The sequence below is a fragment of the Pochonia chlamydosporia genome, chromosome 1 (assembly GCF_001653235.2).
Source record: "Pochonia chlamydosporia 170 chromosome 1, whole genome shotgun sequence".
Classification (NCBI taxonomy): domain Eukaryota; kingdom Fungi; phylum Ascomycota; class Sordariomycetes; order Hypocreales; family Clavicipitaceae; genus Pochonia; species Pochonia chlamydosporia.
In genome coordinates this window covers 2,293,568-2,312,751 of record NC_035790.1, presented here as the reverse complement: position 1 = coordinate 2,312,751, position 19,184 = coordinate 2,293,568, and the positions used below count along the sequence as shown (strand labels likewise).

Sequence of the window (19,184 nt, the reverse complement as noted above, 5' to 3'; positions counted from 1 at the left end):
ACATTATTGTATCTTCATAGACTACCTTAGCTAGCCTCACCTTATTACTTCTTACTTATACTTGTACATTTTCATTGTTTCTCTAGTTGGCCTTCACACCACATATCCCTTCGTCTGCTTCTTATCCTTCAACTTGATATCTCTCCAAGCCCAAGTACACGCCCAAGCAACCACCACAAAACAGGTACTCGTAATCAGCATATACCGCTGTGACTCGGAGTACGCCTCAGAAATAGCATTCCTCTCATCCGAGCCCGGCTCATAGCTCATCTGGATAGGAAGACTGCCATAGATGCTGTCCACTGGTGCATCAGCGGGCAGTCGCTTCCTCAGCGCGTCTTTAAATGTGCCGGCCCAAATTGCCGATGAAATAGCCCGCCCAATAGCGTTTCCGACACCAGAAAACAAGTCGAGAATGGCAATGATAACAGCAACATGTTGGTGATCTGACGGTGCCATCATGGCCATCTCTCCTGCAATGACAAGCGGCCCGCCTGCAAAGGCAACAAAGATCTGGGTCATGATGACGAACCCGATGCTCTGGCTCGCTTGACGGAAGTATATCATGAGACCTACACCGAGGAGCATAAGGGGGAGTGCAAATAAAGTGCCAACCCACTTGAATCGTCCGGTAAGATGGATAAAGTAGCCGATGACGAGGCCGGAGAAGCACGATCCCACTCTGTAAATGTTAGAGATATAAGTTGCTTTGGTTACACCAGTATTCCACACAACGAGTAGCATGGAGGTGAAGAAACTTCCCCAAATAAGGGAGTTAGCGAAAACAAAGAGGAACATGAGGCCGGCGAAGAAGACGGTGCGATCTGCAAGGAGACCAAGAGGGATGAAAGTCACTGGGGCGCCAAACTTTTCCCAGAGGATGAAAACGACGATGAGGACGCCGCCGACAACGATCATGGCGATGACAAGGGCGCTCTTCCAGCCATCATCTTGATACTGATATAGTGCAAATGGCAGGAGGAAGAGTGCCATGCCACCAGCCAAGAGAAGCAGACCAATTAGATCTACCTCAACAGCAAATCTCTTGACGGCACCGAAACTGAGATTCCGGATAGAGTTTGTCGGTGCAAGTCCCTGCTTCTCAGCCTTCTTTTGGTTCCATGCAAAGATGAAGACGAGCGGCAACACCACAACAGGCGTGATGATTGCCCACATGCCGAATCCCCATTCCCATCCAGGACCTTTGATGACGCTCGTTGCCATAGGTCCTCCAATCCACGTGGTGACGATGTATGGGGACGTCGCAAACGCCAGCATAAGCGGTCGATTTAGAAGCGTCGTTGTATCGGCGATGAAGATTGTCAAACAATAACTGACGCCCTGCGACCTGTCATACTGTAAGCATGCATTTCGCGAAGTTTCTCAGCAAACAGTTACATACCCAGTTTGCGCAAATACCTGTGCCGCAGCATACGTCTCGACATTCTTACACGCTGCCATCATAACCATCCCCATGACCCAAAACGTCAGAGCGAGCGCCATGCCCTGCGGTCGGCCGACCGTGTCTAGAATCTTCGCGATTGCTAGCTTTGACAGACCGCCGACAATGCTGGAAATAATGCCCATTGCTGCTGTGAGGGAATGTTTCTGAAAGGTACTGGTGACGAAGGGGTCTAGAGTGCGGAAAACGACTTCCATTATCGACAGGATAAAGTAGATGAGCCAGATGCTAACCAAGACATGTTAATTGCCATGATGCTTGTCGTTGGAAGATTATACAGTCGTGAAGGGATTTACTTACTTGGCAAAAGCAGCGACGAGGTGCCATTTCGTCCAAACGGCCGCCGCACCTTCAACTTTCTTGACGCCAACTTGCTTTCCGTCGTCAGAGGAGTTTTTCTCCGTCGAGTCACATGGCACTTCGGGGCCTAGGACAGACTTTTCGTGTTTTGTCTCTTGGGCAGTCTCCGAGGAGGCTGTAAATCGAGACAGAACGCCCATGTTGACTTGTGCGCACTGTTGACTCCAAGACTGGTGATCGTGTGATGGTTTGCAAGTGACTGAGTGCTCAAAGCGTGAGAATGCTCAAAACGAACAGCGGCAAGGGTAGCTCTTCAACGTGCCAGTGGCTCATGTACGTCTCCGAAACTGGAAGAACCGCCGATCTAAAGGTCCATCCGATCCTACGCGATGCAGAACAAATGAATGGGAAATATACAGCCTGCGTCCCTCCGATCCTGCTTCACAACATCATTCTATCCACTACCGAGGTCAAATGAGTTCCACCATGGGCAGCAGACTGATCAGACGTGGTGGGCGGCACGGCTGCACAGTGACCCATGCGACCAAAGGAAAAATCTTATCAATCAGGAAAACAGCGCGACCCCCTTGTCTCACGCTTGTCATTATCCCAATAGTGTCATGGCACACTGCGCAGGCCCCGTTCACCGACATGAAAAGTCCGCCGGTGTGGCGCCGATCCATGTACGTTTGGCCAAGTTGCTCGAGAGGGTCGCCAAGCGTTCCCAAAGATACGAGGCGGTGGATCTGCCTGTCAAGCAGAAAAATGTTGTTATGCTTGTGATTCTGTACGATTTTCCGTTTTAAAACTCATACTGACAACGCATCCCAGATCTGGTTCCTGTTCTGTCAAGAAAGGATCAACGTATCGCTCCAACCACAAACAACTTTCAGCAGACAACGTGTTGAGTTTCTCGCTTTTTACCCCTTCTCTCTCACACAACATCCCCAATTCATTATGAAGTCTACCTTCTTCCTCTTGGCTTGCGCCTTAACTGGCAGCGCCGTTGCCCAAAAGAGACAGGACTACTTCCCCGAGTGCTCCCTCAAGTGTCTCGACCAGGCTACCAAACAGGCTACAAACTGCTCGTTGGACGATGCCGTTTGCATGTGCGTCCAGAAGAACTATGAGGCCATCTACAACGCTGGTGTGAACTGCGTTCTGCAGGCATGTGGCCCAGATGAGGCCGTTGGTATGTTGACATCTTGACTGCGGGTTGTATCTCGACCGAGCTGACAATGGGATGAAAAACGTAGGCAAAGTCCTTCCTGCTGGTGCCAAGTTCTGTGCTGCCGCCACTGCTCAGGCCAAGGCTGGAGGTGCTTCAAAGACCACTGCTCCCACTGCCTCTGGCTCCAGCACTGGAGCTGTAACGGGTAGCACCACTTCTGCTGCTTCTACTGGAACTTCAGCAGCTGGTCAAGCTACGAGCACATCTTCGCCTGGAGCGGCGGCTACCGACGCTCCAGGAAGGGTTCTCGGCCTCATTGTGGCCGGAGTTTTGGCTGCTCTGTAAATTACAAACTGAAGAGTCCGGGGGTACTGTATCGTATGGAGGAAGCGAGACTGCGGAATGTCGCCGATTCCGTGGGTCGAGTAAGGAGTTGGGTGACAAAATGGAATTCAAGTCCAGGTGGAGTTTGTACATAGTCTTAGGTCAAGGGTGTACATGTTGAGTTTTTCAATTGTAATGTGGGAACTTCCGCAATTCGTCACAGCTCCCATCAACTCATTCCTCGACTGGCATTTGTAGGGCCAAGGTACCAGAGGGAAGCACGGGTGAAAACGGGGTTTGAGTGTCGGTAAACTCGGCGATAGGCTAAAAGTGTAAATTTGACACGGTGGGTCGATTCGAGCGGGAAAGTAATGCAGAGTCGCAGTTTCTGAAGTATCTCCCATGTAAGCCCATGATATCAGCCAAGGCCAACTGTTCTGCAACCCGAGACTTCGATTCATAAATACCGATACACCGAGTTCTTCCCAACACTATCACCGAAATACTCGGCTGTTGCGCTCATCGGATATCAAGCCGTTGATAAAAGCAGGACCAACAGGAAGTTGGTTCAACTATTCCTTCGGGAACCACCCATCATCAGCTGAACGCCCAACCAGGCCCCGTGTGGCCCCAGAGTCATGAACATGTGGAGCCTCGCAGGCTAAAATATAGGCTATTGCCTGATGGGGCAGCTAAAAAGCAGGGGTCCATGTCGGAGTCCTGCTCTAGATGATCTGATAAGATGGGGCCATGCAAACATCATGCCTCTTTCCCACCAACACCAACACCTCGGCCGCCATGCCGCCAGGTGAGAGAATTTTTTTCCAATCACCCAAGCACTTGGACAAGGTTTGTGTTCTTGACTTTGGACTCATACAGCCTTGATGGATACCAATTTCCGGACATCTCGTGGCGTGTGGACCTGGCAGGTCTAGGCGCCTTGGTGTCCATCCGGCTCTCCCGATCCGAAGGTGACACAGGACGCGGAATAGCGGCAAGATAAACTGCACAGCGATGGTTATCTGATGATCTGATAACTCTGAAGCTCAGGTATCCAGGGCTGAGGACCCCAATTCAATAGATCCGTCTCCAAGACTCCACTTGGCCAGAGAAAACAGGTTCTTCCGACTCGTTGGTATCCATTCTTTGGAGCCAGACTCGTAAAACAGGCAAGTATTAGCGTAAACGGTATTTCAAGGACCTGCCGGTAATGCTTGGCTGAGGCTGAGAGTATATCTATTCGGTTAACGGCGTCTGAGTCATTATTCTTGTGTCCCGGTTTTGCTGCTTGTCAAGACTCCGATCCAAAATCTTCTTTTGAAGTTTCAACTTTCGTTCGTTTTTCTCCCTTTCGGTAACACCAACACTTTCGTTCACGAGAAGCAACCACTTTTACAAGCAAAAATGAAGACCGCTTTCGTTGCTGCCGCCGGCTTGCTGGCTACTGCCTCGGCCCAGTCCCTCTGCGCTGTATGTTTTCAGTCAATGAGTGATTTCGTCGTCATGACATGCTGACTTTTTGCAAACAGGTCAACTGCTTCCAGACTGTGGTTACCGAGCACCCTCCTCTGTCTTGCAAGGAGGCCAACATGTACCTTTGCTTCTGCAAGGGCAAGGATCTCCAGAACTACTTTGCCCAGTGTGCTGCAGCAAAGTGTGGTTCCAACTATGATGAGACCATCAACTTTGGTGTTGGTCTCTGCAAAGGTTTGTCAATCGGTGCGAACCGAGCCAATCGCACATACTAACGAGGGTTGCAGATCTCGGCGTCCCCATTGATCCTCCTGCCCGTCCTGCGGTACGTCCATCCATAGAGAGAAACATGTAGATCTTGAGAGCTCGGCTCACTAACAATTTGCTGCTACACAGACCTCGACTTCCAGCCAGGCTCCCATAGTTACTACTCCCTCCACGACCAGCAAAGCTCCGGTTGATACTAGTGTCCAGTCCAGCACTGAGAATGGCGTGAAGACTTCATCGACCGCGGCGCCTCCTGCTCAAAGCACGACCTCGAAGGGAGCGTCCACCATTGCTACCATTACCCAGCAGCCGTCCCATGCCACCAACCAGACTGGAACTCAGCCGACTTCCTCTGGCGTGGTCACCGCCGCTGTGAGTTTTCCTTTTACTCGGAAAAAAGCGTAAGCTAATTGATTGGTGAAATAGGCCATGAACTTGCAGCTTGCCCCGGCCATGTTGGCCGCCGTCGGTGTTGGAGCCATGGCTGTCCAGCTCCTTTAAATCAGACAACTGAAAATGTAAAATAGTAGAAGATTTCAGTGTGCAGACTCGGGTCATTAGCTTCTTAGTTTCCATGACCTTGTTGTTCGCGGGAGAGACTCCAATGGAGACCGGGAAAGCCAGACTTCCATTCAAAGTGTCTCGAAACCGAACAAAAGCCGTGAATGGTGTCGTTCAGTAATAGACTATGTAGTTACCATTAATCACATATAATAATATTGGAAGTGTTTGCCGAATGCTGAATTCTGAATGCCTTGCACAGTCACACGTTTGCCCTCACTAAGGAAAGAATCTTTCTAGCTTGGATTTTGCATGTGGCACCGCCCTCGGCGATAACAGCCTTTAAACAGTCCAAAAGGGAAGGCGCTAAAATGAGGCCCATGGCCGTCGGAATATAGCCCCTGTGCGGTCAAGCTCACGGAATCAATAAGGTGGTGTCAACAGGTTTTTCAGCCGTGACTACCAAAGGCAACTCGTGTTTCCGGCGTCATGAATTCCCCGTCTTAGTTGTCAACGCCATCCGATGATGTTGGACCCGGTTGCCCACACCACGTTAGAACAACGGTTGTCACACCCTAGTGCACGAACCATGGCCATGCTCGCTTCCAGCCAAGTTGTGGCAGGCAGTGGAGCTGTTGTTAGTTGACTATTTAAATCTTTGTGTAAGCCTTGGGATCAGGGCGAAATAATGGTATATATTCCAGCCGTTACATGCCAGTTGGCTCTTGTCGATCTTTTCCCTGAAACTTTTTTACCACCACAAACTTGATACTGCTTTGGCAACACGAAATTGTCCAACATGGGTCAAGTTATTCTCCCCGCACTTATTCCAGATATTCGTCGCATCTATGATGTGTACTTTTCCGCGTTTGAGCACGACCTGATGGGTCAAATCTTGCTCAAGATTCTGTTCCCTGGCTCACAGATTACCGATGAGGAGTTCAGAAAGGGTCATGCAGCCGGCACCCTGCAATACTGGCATGCCAGCGATAATCAGTACACGCTCAAGTGTGTCGACACGGATACTGGCGAAATCATCGGCATGGGTCTGGGTGACGTCTATCTTCGGGAGCGATCTCCGAAGAGCGCAAGAACCATGGAGTTCCATGGCTGGAGGGTGAACACCGGGAACGAGCCGAGAAGGTGCTGAACCCGCTGTGGGAAATGAGAGAGAGGCTCTTTGGAGGGCGTCCGTATATCTGTAAGTGGTCCTACCTCGTGGCTTGCTGTTGGATGTGGAACTGACGAGAATCTAGACTGCCACGTTATTGCGGTGGACCCGAAGCATCAAGGACGCAAGGCGGGACAATTGTTGGTCCAGTGGGGTATGCAAATGGGCGAGTTGGCAGGATTGCCTCTGTACTTTGAATCGTCTCCATCGACGGTCAATCTGTACAAGAAGATGGGGTTCGAGTTGCTGCCCGAGAAGATTGTGCACAAGGCCGAGGTCCTTGGTACCGAGAAGGACATCGAAGTGCCGTTGATGGTGAAGATGCCCTCTGTGGCTGGAGGCGTAACGTTTGAAGAATGGCGACAGGGGGGATACCCTGAATTTTCCAAGGAGGTCCTGCCCGTTCCTGTGGCTGCAGTCTAAAAATGCGAGTGTGGATGATGGATGGATGATGTATGGACGGGTGTTGGATGAGGAGGGATGGAGTGGACATTTGGAGTGGGCGGCGGATTTTTAGTCTAGGTTTAGCGTACTAGACTGGCGTTTTGGTGCGTTTATCTGATCATCTGATAAAGGAAGCAATGCTGCGATTTCAGCCCGTCTTCGTCTGGTCCTGACCCATAGTGACAAGGTTTCTTGGCAACGATTAATTGCCTCATGCACTGTCAGGGGTTTCAAGTTCGCGACCAATCTAGTTGCTGGTTTCTTGTGCAAAGTGGCAATATTTTGTTCGCTTAATTGTGTGGCAAAGCCGAGCTTGGAACCCTTTGACGCCACTAACCATTACACCAGTGAGTTAAGTCCTGTGGGCCTTGCCTCATCGTGTATCCGGGGTTTGGGGCTGTCAAAGAAAGTGGCCGTGAGTTTACCAGCAATTTGGAGTGCTAACTGTACGATTCTCTTTATCCAACACTAGCAAACTCGTGCTGTATGTACATACAGGACACAAGGACACACCGTGTACTGTTAAACACTGTAAGTGCAATACATTACAATACATTACAACCTTCAGGCTATCCACAAGCACAACTATGGTAACTACAGCAAAATTCTTCCAGGCAGAATCCTGTTTTGGGCTATGCTCTAGTTCTGACTGCCTGAGAAGCTGCGTCCCAATCTCCTTGAAACGAGTCAAAGTATAACGGTTTCAACAGAAACCTTACAGAGCTGTAGCACGATAGCTGGTACATATGTGGTTGCAAATTGTGAGGCGTGCTAAAATAGGCTCATGCTAGCCATTGACTCCCACTTGTTTTCTGTGGGCAATAATTCTAACTTCTAAGGAGGGAACAAAAAAAAAAAAAAAAAAAACCCTATATTTCACCACGCACGACAGCGACACAATGCCAGCTCATGTATGTCGTCATTAGAAAGATCGTAGCTGGCTGTAGTCCAAAGACGGCCAGCACCACACAGTTGATCAGTGATGTGTAGGGTATGACGAGTTTCGTCGAACTTTGCAGAGCTTGTGATGTGACAATAGACTGGCAGTAATGCCTAAATTCTCGTATTCCCTTGCTGGGTCCCAGGCCATTTACTATAGATAATTTGTTTAGAGTACTACTCGACATGTTTATCGTCAGTTACATGACCGTGTTATTGGGGACAGAGCGTTATCTTGGCAGATCCCTGTGTTGATACGGGGAGAGCACTATAAGTTGACATACGATGGGGAATACCAGCCAAAGAAGATTTACAAACTAGATGAAAGAAGAAAGTAAACGAAAGTTGAAAAAAAAAAAAAATCAAGACCACGCTGTTTCATTGGATACTATGCTTCTCTGGTCATTGGACAAGAACGTATCTGTGCCAACATCACCTTCAGAAGGAAGGAACTCCGTCTCAATTGAGATATATATCAGCACGTTAGTAGTTTGGCGATTCTCACACATGATCACTAACAGACCAGAGTTGCTCCACACAAGGTAAGCCACACCTTCTTGCACGAATGGAAGCTGCCTGCTCCAGCTTTCCCCACACTCTGGTTTGCGCCTCCACATCGCAGCTGCTTTCGTTCAGCTGGCGACAAAATTTGAGCGCCTCATCAGCAACAGAACACCTTGGCCACAACCAGACACCTGACTTCTGGCAATTCCATCTCGCGCGCGCACAAGGCCAACATCTCGCGTTCCTCCAAAAGCTGTCACTACTTCGACCTTTCTACCCGTTCACAGCTCACAATGGGTTCCTACATTGACTGGTCCAAGACCACCAAGTCTTCCAACTATCGTGGCTCCAATTCCTTCTCGACCTTTATGATTATTGGGCGTATGTTTGTCCGCGAGCGCATCGTGGCGCGATTCATACACATTTTGATGTACAGTGCGCTAACGAGGTTCTTGTTGCAGCGACTTGCTTTTTCCTCGGAATCCTCTTCGCCTCCTTCCCGTACGACTTCCCACTCCTCTGGAGCAAGGAGCCCGTTCCCGCGAGTTACTATGATCAGATTGAGACACACTTGAAGTTCATCCATCAGTCGCCTCCTCTGATTGGACGTATGCTCAACATCATCGTCAGTGTTGGCTTTCTCGGACTCTTCATCAAGCTGTTCAAACCTAGTGAGGCCAACTTTTTGTTTGATGGCGCGTCTCTGATCCTCTATACCATTGGTGTTGCGGTGTACATTACCAATATTGTCAAGGGTCTGCGCACCATGAGCTCTGGCTACTTTGACAGCGACGAATTCAAGAATGCCAAGTCTAGGTTCGAGGGCGAGATTATCTTGGGGCGCGAGGACAGTCTGAGAGTGCTTTCTGCCAGCAATACCATTTTGGCTCTGGTCCTCATTGGTGTTTTGGTTCTTCAGGCGGGCCAGTGGTATGCTGAGAAGAGAGATGTGGACGACGAAGCTGCTTCGGCCGCGAAGAAGGATGCACCCACTGGCAAGGCTGCTACCAAGAAGAAGCAGTAAAGAACTCAAGTGAGGGGCTTTCTGGGAGATGGAACCGAGCTGAGTAACGGTCCAGGTGTATAGTATTGAGGGGACGTCTATTTTTGTGACTCCATCGACTAAACATTGTCCGGGAGGACGAGGCGTGGATACGTATGGCCGCTGGCGCGTGAATCAAGACTGGTGTGGTTAAGCAGGCTCATTGGATAGTTGAATCAAAGCTGCTTGAGTTCCTAGACGGACCGAAGACTACCAACGTCAGAGCACGTAGCATTGACATGTCCCGGGACGGGCTCCATAATAGCACAAACCTGAACACGTTGATCTGCAGTCTGGTGCAAAATGAGGCAAGTCAAGCCGTAGTATGCTGTTTATATCAGTGGAGATGGATTAGGGCCAAGTCCATGCCGAAATATCCCTGGATCGGCCACCACAGCCATTCGCCTATTGCACGCTCCATCCTGTGTGTATACGGTGGGTGGGCACTGGCACTCTTTGTGAGGTAATTTAATCAGAGCATCCATCTTATCAGATGGAAATAGTCGGTCCCGTACCCCATACGACCAGTGTAAACAGGGTAAACTGTGGAGTATTTCAGTCCCCAGCACCGAGGTATGACTTGGGAACCATGTCCAAGCCACCTAGCAGCAAGCATCATTTTTTCACAAGTCATTTGCATGAGGGTAAATGTGCTAGAATGTAACCAGGAGAAAGACGGAGAAGGACCAAAACATATCACGCAATCCCTTCTTTTGCACCGTGTTTCCGGCCAGGCCGCGCAGGTGCCAGAGGCATGTTTCTTTATTCGTTGGTGGTTGGAATGGACAATGGTAACATGGGCATTGAAACCTAGACATTTCGGCCTGTGCACCGGCAATACGGAAATTCACGTACCAGACTTGAGTAGTCTTATCGTTATAATTGCAAACCATGGTGCGGGGAGTGCCAGATATATGCTAAAGCTTGGAAAATTGCTGGAGACAGTAAGCCGTTGTGGGCAACAAGAGTCTGGTCGTATCGCGCTTTGTTTCGAGTGCTGCTAACATGGTTGTACCAACACTTCGCTCTGTGGATTGGAAGAGGGAATTAGCTACCTGGTGTCTAGAATGTGAGTAGGAAAATCGAGATTGTACCATTTTCGAGGTTTCTTGTACTCGATGCCGGCTGTAGACAGTCGATGGGGATGACGATGGCTTGTGCGGTCTGGTGTTTGCCAACATTGAAAGTCAAGTGGAACCATTAGGTACCGCACACAAGGCATTGGGCTGCAAGTAGCCGTCTGGTTCAATGCTGAGACTTGCATCACTTGAGTTGAGACCTCCAACGGCAATCAGACCGATAACGCCCGATACACCTTTTTCTCGCCCGTTCAATGTTGTGCTTCCAACGGGTGCCGCAGATGCGCTTCCTCCAGAATGTCCGCCACCTCACAGGCAAATAATGTTGGACAGTCAGCCAGTGCAGTACCACATGGGTTTGCACAATGGCCCATCATGTATGCTGGACGGAAAGTTGCATCTGGAACCGAGACGGTCAGACCGCTCATGACACGGCCCAGTTATCGCAATTCCGGCCACTCTTTGTCCCATCATCATATAAACCAGCTGCTCGCCCTTGATCCCTCCCCTCTCTCCCATTTCACGTCATATTTTCTTCTCTCTCGACGTGGAACTACCGTCCATCGCTCGTGGATCCTCTTACAGTCAACTGCATTCTCCTCTCTGTTCTAGGCGTGTGGCTCATCCCTGCCAGTGTCCTTGCACACATGCAACTTTGAACCCGGTGTCGGACAGGGCCTGGTACAGAGTACATGTACCTTGATCCAGCAAACGGCCCCACGTCAAGATCGCTGCGTGACTCTGGTCCATCAAGGCCGAATAATTCTTGGGTCCCCCTCCAATTTTTTTTTTTGTATTTTGCCCTCCAAAGGACCCAAAAAGTTATACATTGGATAGCCCGACTCTCATATTTGAAGGGCTGATTTCCTCCTCGCGAGAGCTGTCTCCTTCCCGGAGCAGACGTAGCGAGGAATTTCCGCCACTTTTCCTTGCCTCTCAAGTCTGGTGTCTGGTCTGACTGTCCGATCAAACCCTGCAACGGCCCTGCGTCACTCGTCCCAATCCGTCCAGTCCAGTCTCGTTTGTCAACAGCAACTTCGCCAGCCCACCGCCGATTTTCCCTTCGACATGAACCACGCGGAAATCACTGTCCAACCCTCCCCGGCCATGCCCTCGGAGCTTGCGCTTCGGGGCAGCTCGGCGCTCATAGAAGCATTCGAGGGTATTGCCTATGGATCGGTAAGTAGTCGATTTTTAATCTGTTGTGGTTTTGTATGCATTGGACCCTGCTGACTCTTCCGCTCTGCCAGATTGCAGGCATTGTCGGCAAATACATCGAGTACCCTTTCGACACGATTAAAGTACGATTGCAAAGCCAACCCGACCATCTTCCTCTTCGATACACCGGCCCTCTCGACTGCTTTAAACAATCATTCAAGGCAGATGGATTCCTGGGCCTCTACCGAGGCATCAGTGCTCCGCTAGTCGGAGCCGCCGCCGAGACGAGCAGCCTCTTCCTCTTTGAAAAGGTTGGACGCGAGGCGCTCTTCGCCTCCGGTCTTGCTTCACGAGAGAAGGGTTTGTCTGTTCCAGCTCTATGGGTTACTGGTGCATTCTCTGGTGTCTGTGCCTCGTTTGTCCTGACCCCGATTGAGCTCGTCAAGTGCAAGGTCCAAGTGCCTCAGCATGTGGAGGGTGGAGCAGCGCCAGCCATGCGACCACTCGCCGTTGTGCGCGATGTGTTTCGTCATGAAGGGTTGAGGGGATTCTGGCATGGCCAGATGGGCACGCTGATCAGAGAAGGTGGAGGAAGCGCCGCCTGGTTTGGTGCCAAGGAAACTGTCACTTCATTGTTCTACGGCGCGAAGACGAGGGCGGCCAAGTCTCGAGCTGAGGTGGAGAGAATCATGTCCCAACCGTTGCCCCTTTGGCAGCAAGCTGTCGCTGGTGCTTCTGCTGGCGTTTCCTACAACTTTCTCTTCTTCCCTGCCGACACTATCAAGTCTCGCATGCAGACTGTGGCTGTGGGTACGCTCGCAGAGAAGCGTACGTTCTGGAATGAGGGTGTTGCGGTTTGGCAACAATATGGGTTGCGTGGCCTGTATCGTGGATGCGGCATTACCTGCCTACGTTCAGCGCCTAGCTCAGCCTTCATCTTCATGGTTTACGATGGCTTGAAGAGACACTTCCCCTTGCAATAGCGAGGTGGACTTGCACTATTGCACATTTTCTCTTGTTATGGCCTGTATCCTCCATGACAATGCACACTTTGGATGCTCTTATTTTTCTTCTTTACTTCACTTATGACGGTCATCTGCATGGCGTTGAGGGATATTATCACTGGATTTGGTTTACAACACGACTATACGGGGGCACATTTGAGTATAGACATAGAGGAATTACATAAAATTACCTTGGACGAAGAACCTTGACCTACTCAAATTAGCATTACAAGTGACACAACTCCATCATATCCGGCATATCAAGCTTCCCATTTCACAATCTCATGGTATCCAAGTTCACCCCTACTCCTTCTTCACCTCCTTCTCCTGTAAATCCCAATCATTCAAATGCCCCGCGCCAACACACAGATATGTCGCAAAGCCCAGCCATCCCAGATAGGGAACCTGGCACCACCCAGCGACTTCATCAATGGAGCCCCAAACATATGCCAAATACCCATTCAATCCGAGGAGTGTGACGATATTCACGCTCGCCTCAACAGGGCGCTTGGCCACGAAGAAGAGGGGCATCCACGCGAGATTAAGACCCAGCTGGATTGTATACAGGGTTAAACTCGATTGCGCAGTCTCCACGACAGCAGGCGACACGGACGACAGGCCGATTGTGGCGATGCGGTGAGACGCATAGCCCATTAAGCTGCGGGAGTTAGAAGAGATGCACACAGAACTATCGCGTCGAATCTGACGTGAGATCCGGGGATGTATCGCATACGCCACGCATAGTACTTACCCATAGAGAACTGTCCAGACCGGACCAAACACCCAGGGTGGTGGGCGCAGGGGAGGCTGCTTCAACGCCAAGTATGTCTTTTGCGTCTCGGCTGCTATATAGAGTTGGTTAATTACTGATGAAGGTGGACAAGGGTGAAGATACGTACGGCGCGTTCCGAAGCCGACAGCTGTTCCTAGGGCTATGGGGAGCAGGACGGATGCGGCGGGGTGCTGGAGGACAGCGGAGGGGATTGTTAGGGAGGGGATGTAGGTTGTCATGATGGGCGATGTCGACAGGCCGTGGATTGAATTGTTTTGGATGAGGTGTTGATGAGGTTGAGGTTGGAGTTGAGGTTGGAGTTGGATTGGGCTGTCTGTGCTCGTGTCTTTCTCTACGTCATTTGGGTGGTGGGCTGGAGCTTGAGTGGATCCGATGCCAAGATGGGACATGACATGAACAAATACATTTTCTGCTACCGGCTGTCTCAGTTCAATGTGACATATCTTTATGAATTGCATTTGGTTAATTTGGGGAAAGTTGGGCGGTTATTGGTACTGGCTGATAAGGTGTTAGGAATTTGATTGTGCCGTTGTGGACATGTGGATATAGTATGCATCTTGTATCTAAGTCTCACAATGAAAAGGCTGCGCGGAACAGAACATGCTCAGAATTACACATTTGCCAAACCATCTAGGTATATTTCAATGCAAAATGTAAAGCAACATGAAACTGAAACTGGCAGTGAATTGGCTCTCTATCTCGCAACGCAGCATGCTCTATTCCTACTGTTTAATAAAACGCATCAAACCAATTAACCCAACACAAACGGACAACATACATCCGGTTTCTGCCAACGCAACATTTCCCCAGATGGCTCATTGTCAGAAATTGTAGATCAGGGGCTGCGTGTGGTATTTGAAATACCAAGGCGTTTCAGATAGCGAACTGTCGATGCCAAGGCGAAAGTTCCTCGTCCAACTTGACATCACCAGTTCATACAAGGCAAAATTCGCATGAGTATGGTCCACAATTGCTCATCAAGTATCATGCCTGTAAGCCATGCTGAATTTGGTTATTTGAAAACATTCACATTGACGTCCATCGCTTCCAACACCATGAGAAAGCATCACGCCTCAACCCACACATAACTCTCGACCTTTTCAAAACTTCGAGGCCACCACGTAATCTCCTTGACCTCATTCCCCCTCTTGACCTTAATCCTCATCATGTTATCTAAGTGATCAGCAGCTCCCCATGCCATCCACGACTCCATCACCTCATCCCCCTCCAACACACCCGCCTGATGTGCTCTCGTCCCCTTTACAAGATTTCTAATGACGTGATCCTGCGCCATGGGTCGTGAATCAAAGCCTAATTCAAACTTTTCCGCATCCCTTCGAACTAATTTGAGTCCAAGGTCGGCGAAGCAGTCAGACGGCGGGACTATCAGATCCCCACGATACATGGCGCTGTAATTCTTGGCCTCCTCTTCCTTGCCATATATATCCGCCACCACGGCACGGTAGTCAGAAATAGAATGCGACTTGTTAGACAACTGACGTCTATACAACTGCAGTGCAACATCATCGAGTGACTTACTACCCTTGGTAGCAGCCTCGATGCGAGCCTTCTCCGCAACTAGGTACATAAAGCCACGCACATAACTGAGACGCGTGATGTGCACATTCTCCCACGACCGTCTAAGAGCATCACCATAGTCCATATGAAGTGTCGGACTCGTATAGTAAGCCTGTGCGTAACCGTTAAGAGACTTGAGGAGCTGTCTGCGCGACATGGCGCCACCCCCAAAAGTCGCAATAATGGCGTAGTAGTTGGCAATACCCTCCGTGTACCATGTCTCCTCGGGCTCTTCCTGACCGTCTGGAAGGGACTTGGCAGGCTCCAGCACCGTGTACTCATGTATTGTTTCGTGGGCGAGCAGCTCCGCCATGCTGTCGTCTGTTATTTCATCCTTGGCAGGGAGGCTGTATTCCAGGAGGTAGCTGTCTGTGGCGCCTGTGCCTCCGTATATGGTGTGGACTTGTCGTAGGAACACTCGGAAGGGTTTGGTGGATGAGAAGAAGGAGGCGATGGCGTTGAAGATGACTTCTGTGGAGGGCGGGAGGGTCGTCATGTCGAGGAAGGGCTGTCCGAACCAGTACATGGCGAACTCGCGCTGCTTTGTCTGGGGATGTAATTCTGATGTCCATTCTGGATACCGCTTGAGTTGCCCTACTGCGAAGATGGCGTGCGTGATGGTTTCGTCGAGAGAGCCTCGGTGCTTCTGACGAGGTCCATCGCCAAAGGACCATGCGCATCTTGTCCCTGGAGGAGAACACTGCAAGTCCCATTCGATTCCAACATTCCACTCTTTGGAAGTGTTGTCTGTTTTGTTTGCAGATTCTTCAGGTACAACCGGGATGAAGCCTTCGCCCATGCCTATCAAGCCGCCGTTGACGTCGGTGCGGAGGTCGATACGGGGTCCAGTCGGGGTATACTTGTCCGTCTTTCGAGGGAAGGACACAAATTCAACTATGATGTCTGTTTCTAATACAGTGCTGTCAAGGTACCATTTGCGGATCTTGTCGGCCCCGTCTTTTTCATCTTCATACCGCAGTGGGAGAGCCTGGCCCAAGCTGGTGGATGCGGATATAGCATTTCCATCATAGCGGGCTGTTTCTGTAGGCCCGCGATTAAGAGGAAGCGTTAGAAATGGCGTCGTCGATGTAAACCGACCAGGTCGAGTTGTGATTGTCATAAAGACATGAATGCTAGTAGGGTTACTGTCATCATCATGAGAGTGGTACTGCGGCGACAGACGTAGTTGTAGTGATGGAATATCCAAGACGGGGTCAATAAATAATTCGCCCATGGTGGAAGTATCTGACTTGTGATGAATTCAATTTATTGCAGCATTGGCTTTGCAGGCTTGATCTTCAGCATCCTTCGAGGGTTAAATACGCTCGGAATTGGTGCTGAGAATCTAGCGCCTCACATTGCATGCTTAGTATGACCTTACGCAACTTGATGAGACCTCAGATCTTTTCGTTGAATCACGGTCGCTTTATTCTCAATTGGGAAGTTGCCGCATCATGCAACGCGTAGCAATGTCATTGCTCATCACGTTGTGTTGGTGAAATTGTACGGACCGGCTACATCATCCGCGACTATCTCCAAAATCCTCATCCACTGGCGTCAGCAACCCCTCTCACATGACGCGTCAACAAGCGGATTGAGAATCATCAAATGCTATTCTGTATCACTTTGCAATTGACTCATGTACTTAATTTTCCAGCCGTAAATAGCGAGCCGGTAAGAGCGAGCGACGTTGCACAGGTTTGAATGTGTCCATGTCAATCGAGGAATCGAGTTGGCAAACCTCCATCCATCTAACCTTCTCACGTGGCACCTCTCAACATAAAATGAAACACAGTTTTGTCTGATAAATAAACAACCATACTTATAACAGCCCCATCTACAATTAGACTTCTTGTCTTGGCTTTACGGAATGTATCCGAGGTGCCAAATCCTGCCTCGACATGAGACAAGTCAAGCACCACGAACGACCATGCAGATGTCAGGCACAAAAGCACATCCACCAATGAGCGAGCCATATACCAATTTCAAAAAAAAAAAACTGTAGTGGCATTCTTTTGGAACAAGCCTGGCTTTTCCAACACACCAAAGGGTATTTTGTTGTGAGTGGGATCATCCGATTGCTAGCCACGTTTCAAGTCGTGGGTACTCAGACAGGAGCCGAAACTCACATCACAGATTTACGGAGAGGGGTGATCCGCCATGTTGAACAGTTTTGCCAGGCACAGCCTTGCCCCCTCTACGGTTTCACTCTCAATAGTGCCAGTAAACGACTCGTTTGACTCGAGCGATCCGCATCCTCTTGAGGAAGCAAAAATCAGCACCCCATAACGGCCTCCCCGTCGTCGCAACCGCCGCCCCCCCCCCCCCCCCCCCCCCCCCCGAACAAGACGGTAAGATGGTACATCAGGGGTCGCGAGGCTGGGTAGCTTTCGCATGGCTCGCATGGCCGGCACAAATCCCAAGGTTGGAAATGGCAGATGAAACCAAACTTCAGACTGGCTAAGCTTCGACGTGCCAAACTACCGGCAAGGCGATCCCGAACGGTTCTAGCCCTGTAAGGCGCAGACACTGCCTTACCTTGATTGTGCCCAGATGATAGATGACTGATACATGGGGAACAAGACATCCCCATTTGCATAGACCGCCCAAAACAAGCTGATCTTGTTTCGGTTAGTTGTGACCCGACCTCCATCCTGTCACAGAAGAAGAGTCGGGACGGGCTACGGGGCGGTCGTCCGGGACATGGTGTGGTGTTCTGAATGATGTCCTGAAGCACAAGGTCGAACATCAGGGACGAGGTATACGTATAAAAGAGCCCTCCAAGTCCGGCCAAGAAATTCACGGAACTCTTCATAACCACAACCCAACAGCTTGCATCAACTTCTTCATCAAGCATCAGACAAACTTTACAGAGCGTCATTCTACTCGCCCTTTCAACCAAGGTCATCCTACTACACACATCACAATGAAGATTTCGTCCGCATTCGTCTTCGCCCTCCTCACCGGCGCGCTGGCCGCGCCCCAGGCCTTGGTCAAATCCGAAGAAGAGAAACGCGACATCGACGTTGCTGCCAGAGATTTCCACGGCTCAACATTCGGAAACGCCGTTGAGGCTAGATTTGAAGAAAACAGCATCACCCTCGAGGGACGTGATGTCGACCCCCGTGCCGAAGACGACGAACTAGTGGCCCGAGCTGCCAAGAAGGCGAAGAAGGCGAAGAAGGCGAAGAAAGCCAAGAAAGCCAAGAAGGCAAAGAAGGCAAAGAAGGCCAAGAAGGCTAAGAAGGCTAAGAAAGCCAAGGCCGCTAAGAACGGCAAGGCAAAGGCTGCCGCTGCCAGCGACACTGCCTCAGCAGAGCCTGCCAGAGTGACGAGCTCTTTCGATGCACCAGGCGTCGTTTAGATATGGACAAGAGAAATAATTAGAATTAATAAATGCTGGACATTAATTTTTTCGCCTCCGTTCCTTTCACAATCCATTTGGTGAACCATGGGCTAGTTGCACTTTCCCTTAGGTTGATCTGGTTTAACTATAAGACCGTGTTGTCAGTCATGCTATGTTCGTAGAGAGGTCCAGTTCAGTTTGTCTGTAGTTGGCATTCTCCCTCACACATATCGACCTCGTTAATGATAGAGGATTAGACTTGGTGGTAGTGGCATCGAACATACCTGGTATTGTAACGCTGCCAATCTTGCGTTTATCATGTAATCCGCGATGCCCATGAACTCGTCAGAGTTACCACAGCCTAGTCAGCCAATGCCGGTCGACTTTTTGTCCAGAAAAGTCAAACACGCCAAGGATCTAATCGAAATTGTTTTGGTTCGAATGGTAGTATGACAATCAACTGAATTCTATTACACGCCGCACTCTTGAATGTTTGGAGGGTTAGCGACTACACCCTTGAAACTGTGAATCTTGTCACACGGCCAGTAAAGTCTTGTAATGTTCTGTCGATGGTGCACATGGGGTGACGTCCCTTGTTCTCGTTGTCAGACACAGAGATGACTTGGCC

The 19,184-nt window shown here is 50.0% G+C and overlaps 9 protein-coding genes across 9 annotated transcripts; 6 read left to right on the top strand and 3 right to left on the bottom strand.

Annotated features, from left to right (window-relative positions):
* Positions 1–93: 93 nt before the first annotated feature.
* VFPPC_12824 (siderophore iron transporter) lies at positions 94–1,962 on the bottom strand (the record flags this gene model as incomplete). The annotated part of the gene is made up of 3 exons (XM_018290601.1): positions 94–1,348; positions 1,403–1,690; positions 1,763–1,962. The coding sequence occupies 3 exons, from the start codon at positions 1,960–1,962 to the stop codon at positions 94–96; spliced, it is 1,743 nt and encodes a 580-aa protein (XP_018148747.1).
* Positions 1,963–2,719: 757 nt separating this feature from the next.
* VFPPC_00571 (CFEM domain-containing protein) lies at positions 2,720–3,278 on the top strand (the record flags this gene model as incomplete). The annotated part of the gene is made up of 2 exons (XM_018280565.1): positions 2,720–2,954; positions 3,019–3,278. The coding sequence occupies 2 exons, from the start codon at positions 2,720–2,722 to the stop codon at positions 3,276–3,278; spliced, it is 495 nt and encodes a 164-aa protein (XP_018148746.1).
* A 1,383-nt stretch (positions 3,279–4,661) lies between these two features.
* Positions 4,662–5,498, top strand: VFPPC_12823 (extracellular membrane protein, CFEM domain-containing protein; the record flags this gene model as incomplete). The annotated part of the gene is made up of 5 exons (XM_018290600.1): positions 4,662–4,727; positions 4,787–4,964; positions 5,018–5,055; positions 5,127–5,369; positions 5,424–5,498. The coding sequence occupies 5 exons, from the start codon at positions 4,662–4,664 to the stop codon at positions 5,496–5,498; spliced, it is 600 nt and encodes a 199-aa protein (XP_018148745.1).
* Positions 5,499–6,297: 799 nt separating this feature from the next.
* On the top strand, positions 6,298–7,092 carry VFPPC_00570 (GCN5-related N-acetyltransferase (GNAT) domain-containing protein; the record flags this gene model as incomplete). Its single annotated transcript, XM_018280564.1, has 2 exons — positions 6,298–6,550; positions 6,755–7,092. The coding sequence occupies 2 exons, from the start codon at positions 6,298–6,300 to the stop codon at positions 7,090–7,092; spliced, it is 591 nt and encodes a 196-aa protein (XP_018148744.1).
* A 1,757-nt stretch (positions 7,093–8,849) lies between these two features.
* VFPPC_15178 (Shr3 amino acid permease chaperone) lies at positions 8,850–9,580 on the top strand (the record flags this gene model as incomplete). The annotated part of the gene is made up of 2 exons (XM_018292931.1): positions 8,850–8,937; positions 9,018–9,580. The coding sequence occupies 2 exons, from the start codon at positions 8,850–8,852 to the stop codon at positions 9,578–9,580; spliced, it is 651 nt and encodes a 216-aa protein (XP_018148743.1).
* A 2,165-nt stretch (positions 9,581–11,745) lies between these two features.
* On the top strand, positions 11,746–12,818 carry VFPPC_00569 (amino acid transporter arg-13; the record flags this gene model as incomplete). The annotated part of the gene is made up of 2 exons (XM_018280563.1): positions 11,746–11,856; positions 11,928–12,818. The coding sequence occupies 2 exons, from the start codon at positions 11,746–11,748 to the stop codon at positions 12,816–12,818; spliced, it is 1,002 nt and encodes a 333-aa protein (XP_018148742.1).
* A 324-nt stretch (positions 12,819–13,142) lies between these two features.
* VFPPC_12822 (translocator protein) lies at positions 13,143–13,850 on the bottom strand (the record flags this gene model as incomplete). Its single annotated transcript, XM_018290599.1, has 3 exons — positions 13,143–13,497; positions 13,591–13,684; positions 13,739–13,850. The coding sequence occupies 3 exons, from the start codon at positions 13,848–13,850 to the stop codon at positions 13,143–13,145; spliced, it is 561 nt and encodes a 186-aa protein (XP_018148741.1).
* An 848-nt stretch (positions 13,851–14,698) lies between these two features.
* Positions 14,699–16,444, bottom strand: VFPPC_00568 (peptidase m61 domain-containing protein; the record flags this gene model as incomplete). Its single annotated transcript, XM_018280562.1, has 1 exon — positions 14,699–16,444. The coding sequence occupies one exon, from the start codon at positions 16,442–16,444 to the stop codon at positions 14,699–14,701; it is 1,746 nt and encodes a 581-aa protein (XP_018148740.1).
* Positions 16,445–18,136: 1,692 nt separating this feature from the next.
* On the top strand, positions 18,137–18,574 carry VFPPC_12821 (hypothetical protein; the record flags this gene model as incomplete). Its single annotated transcript, XM_018290598.1, has 1 exon — positions 18,137–18,574. The coding sequence occupies one exon, from the start codon at positions 18,137–18,139 to the stop codon at positions 18,572–18,574; it is 438 nt and encodes a 145-aa protein (XP_018148739.1).
* Positions 18,575–19,184: the final 610 nt, after the last annotated feature.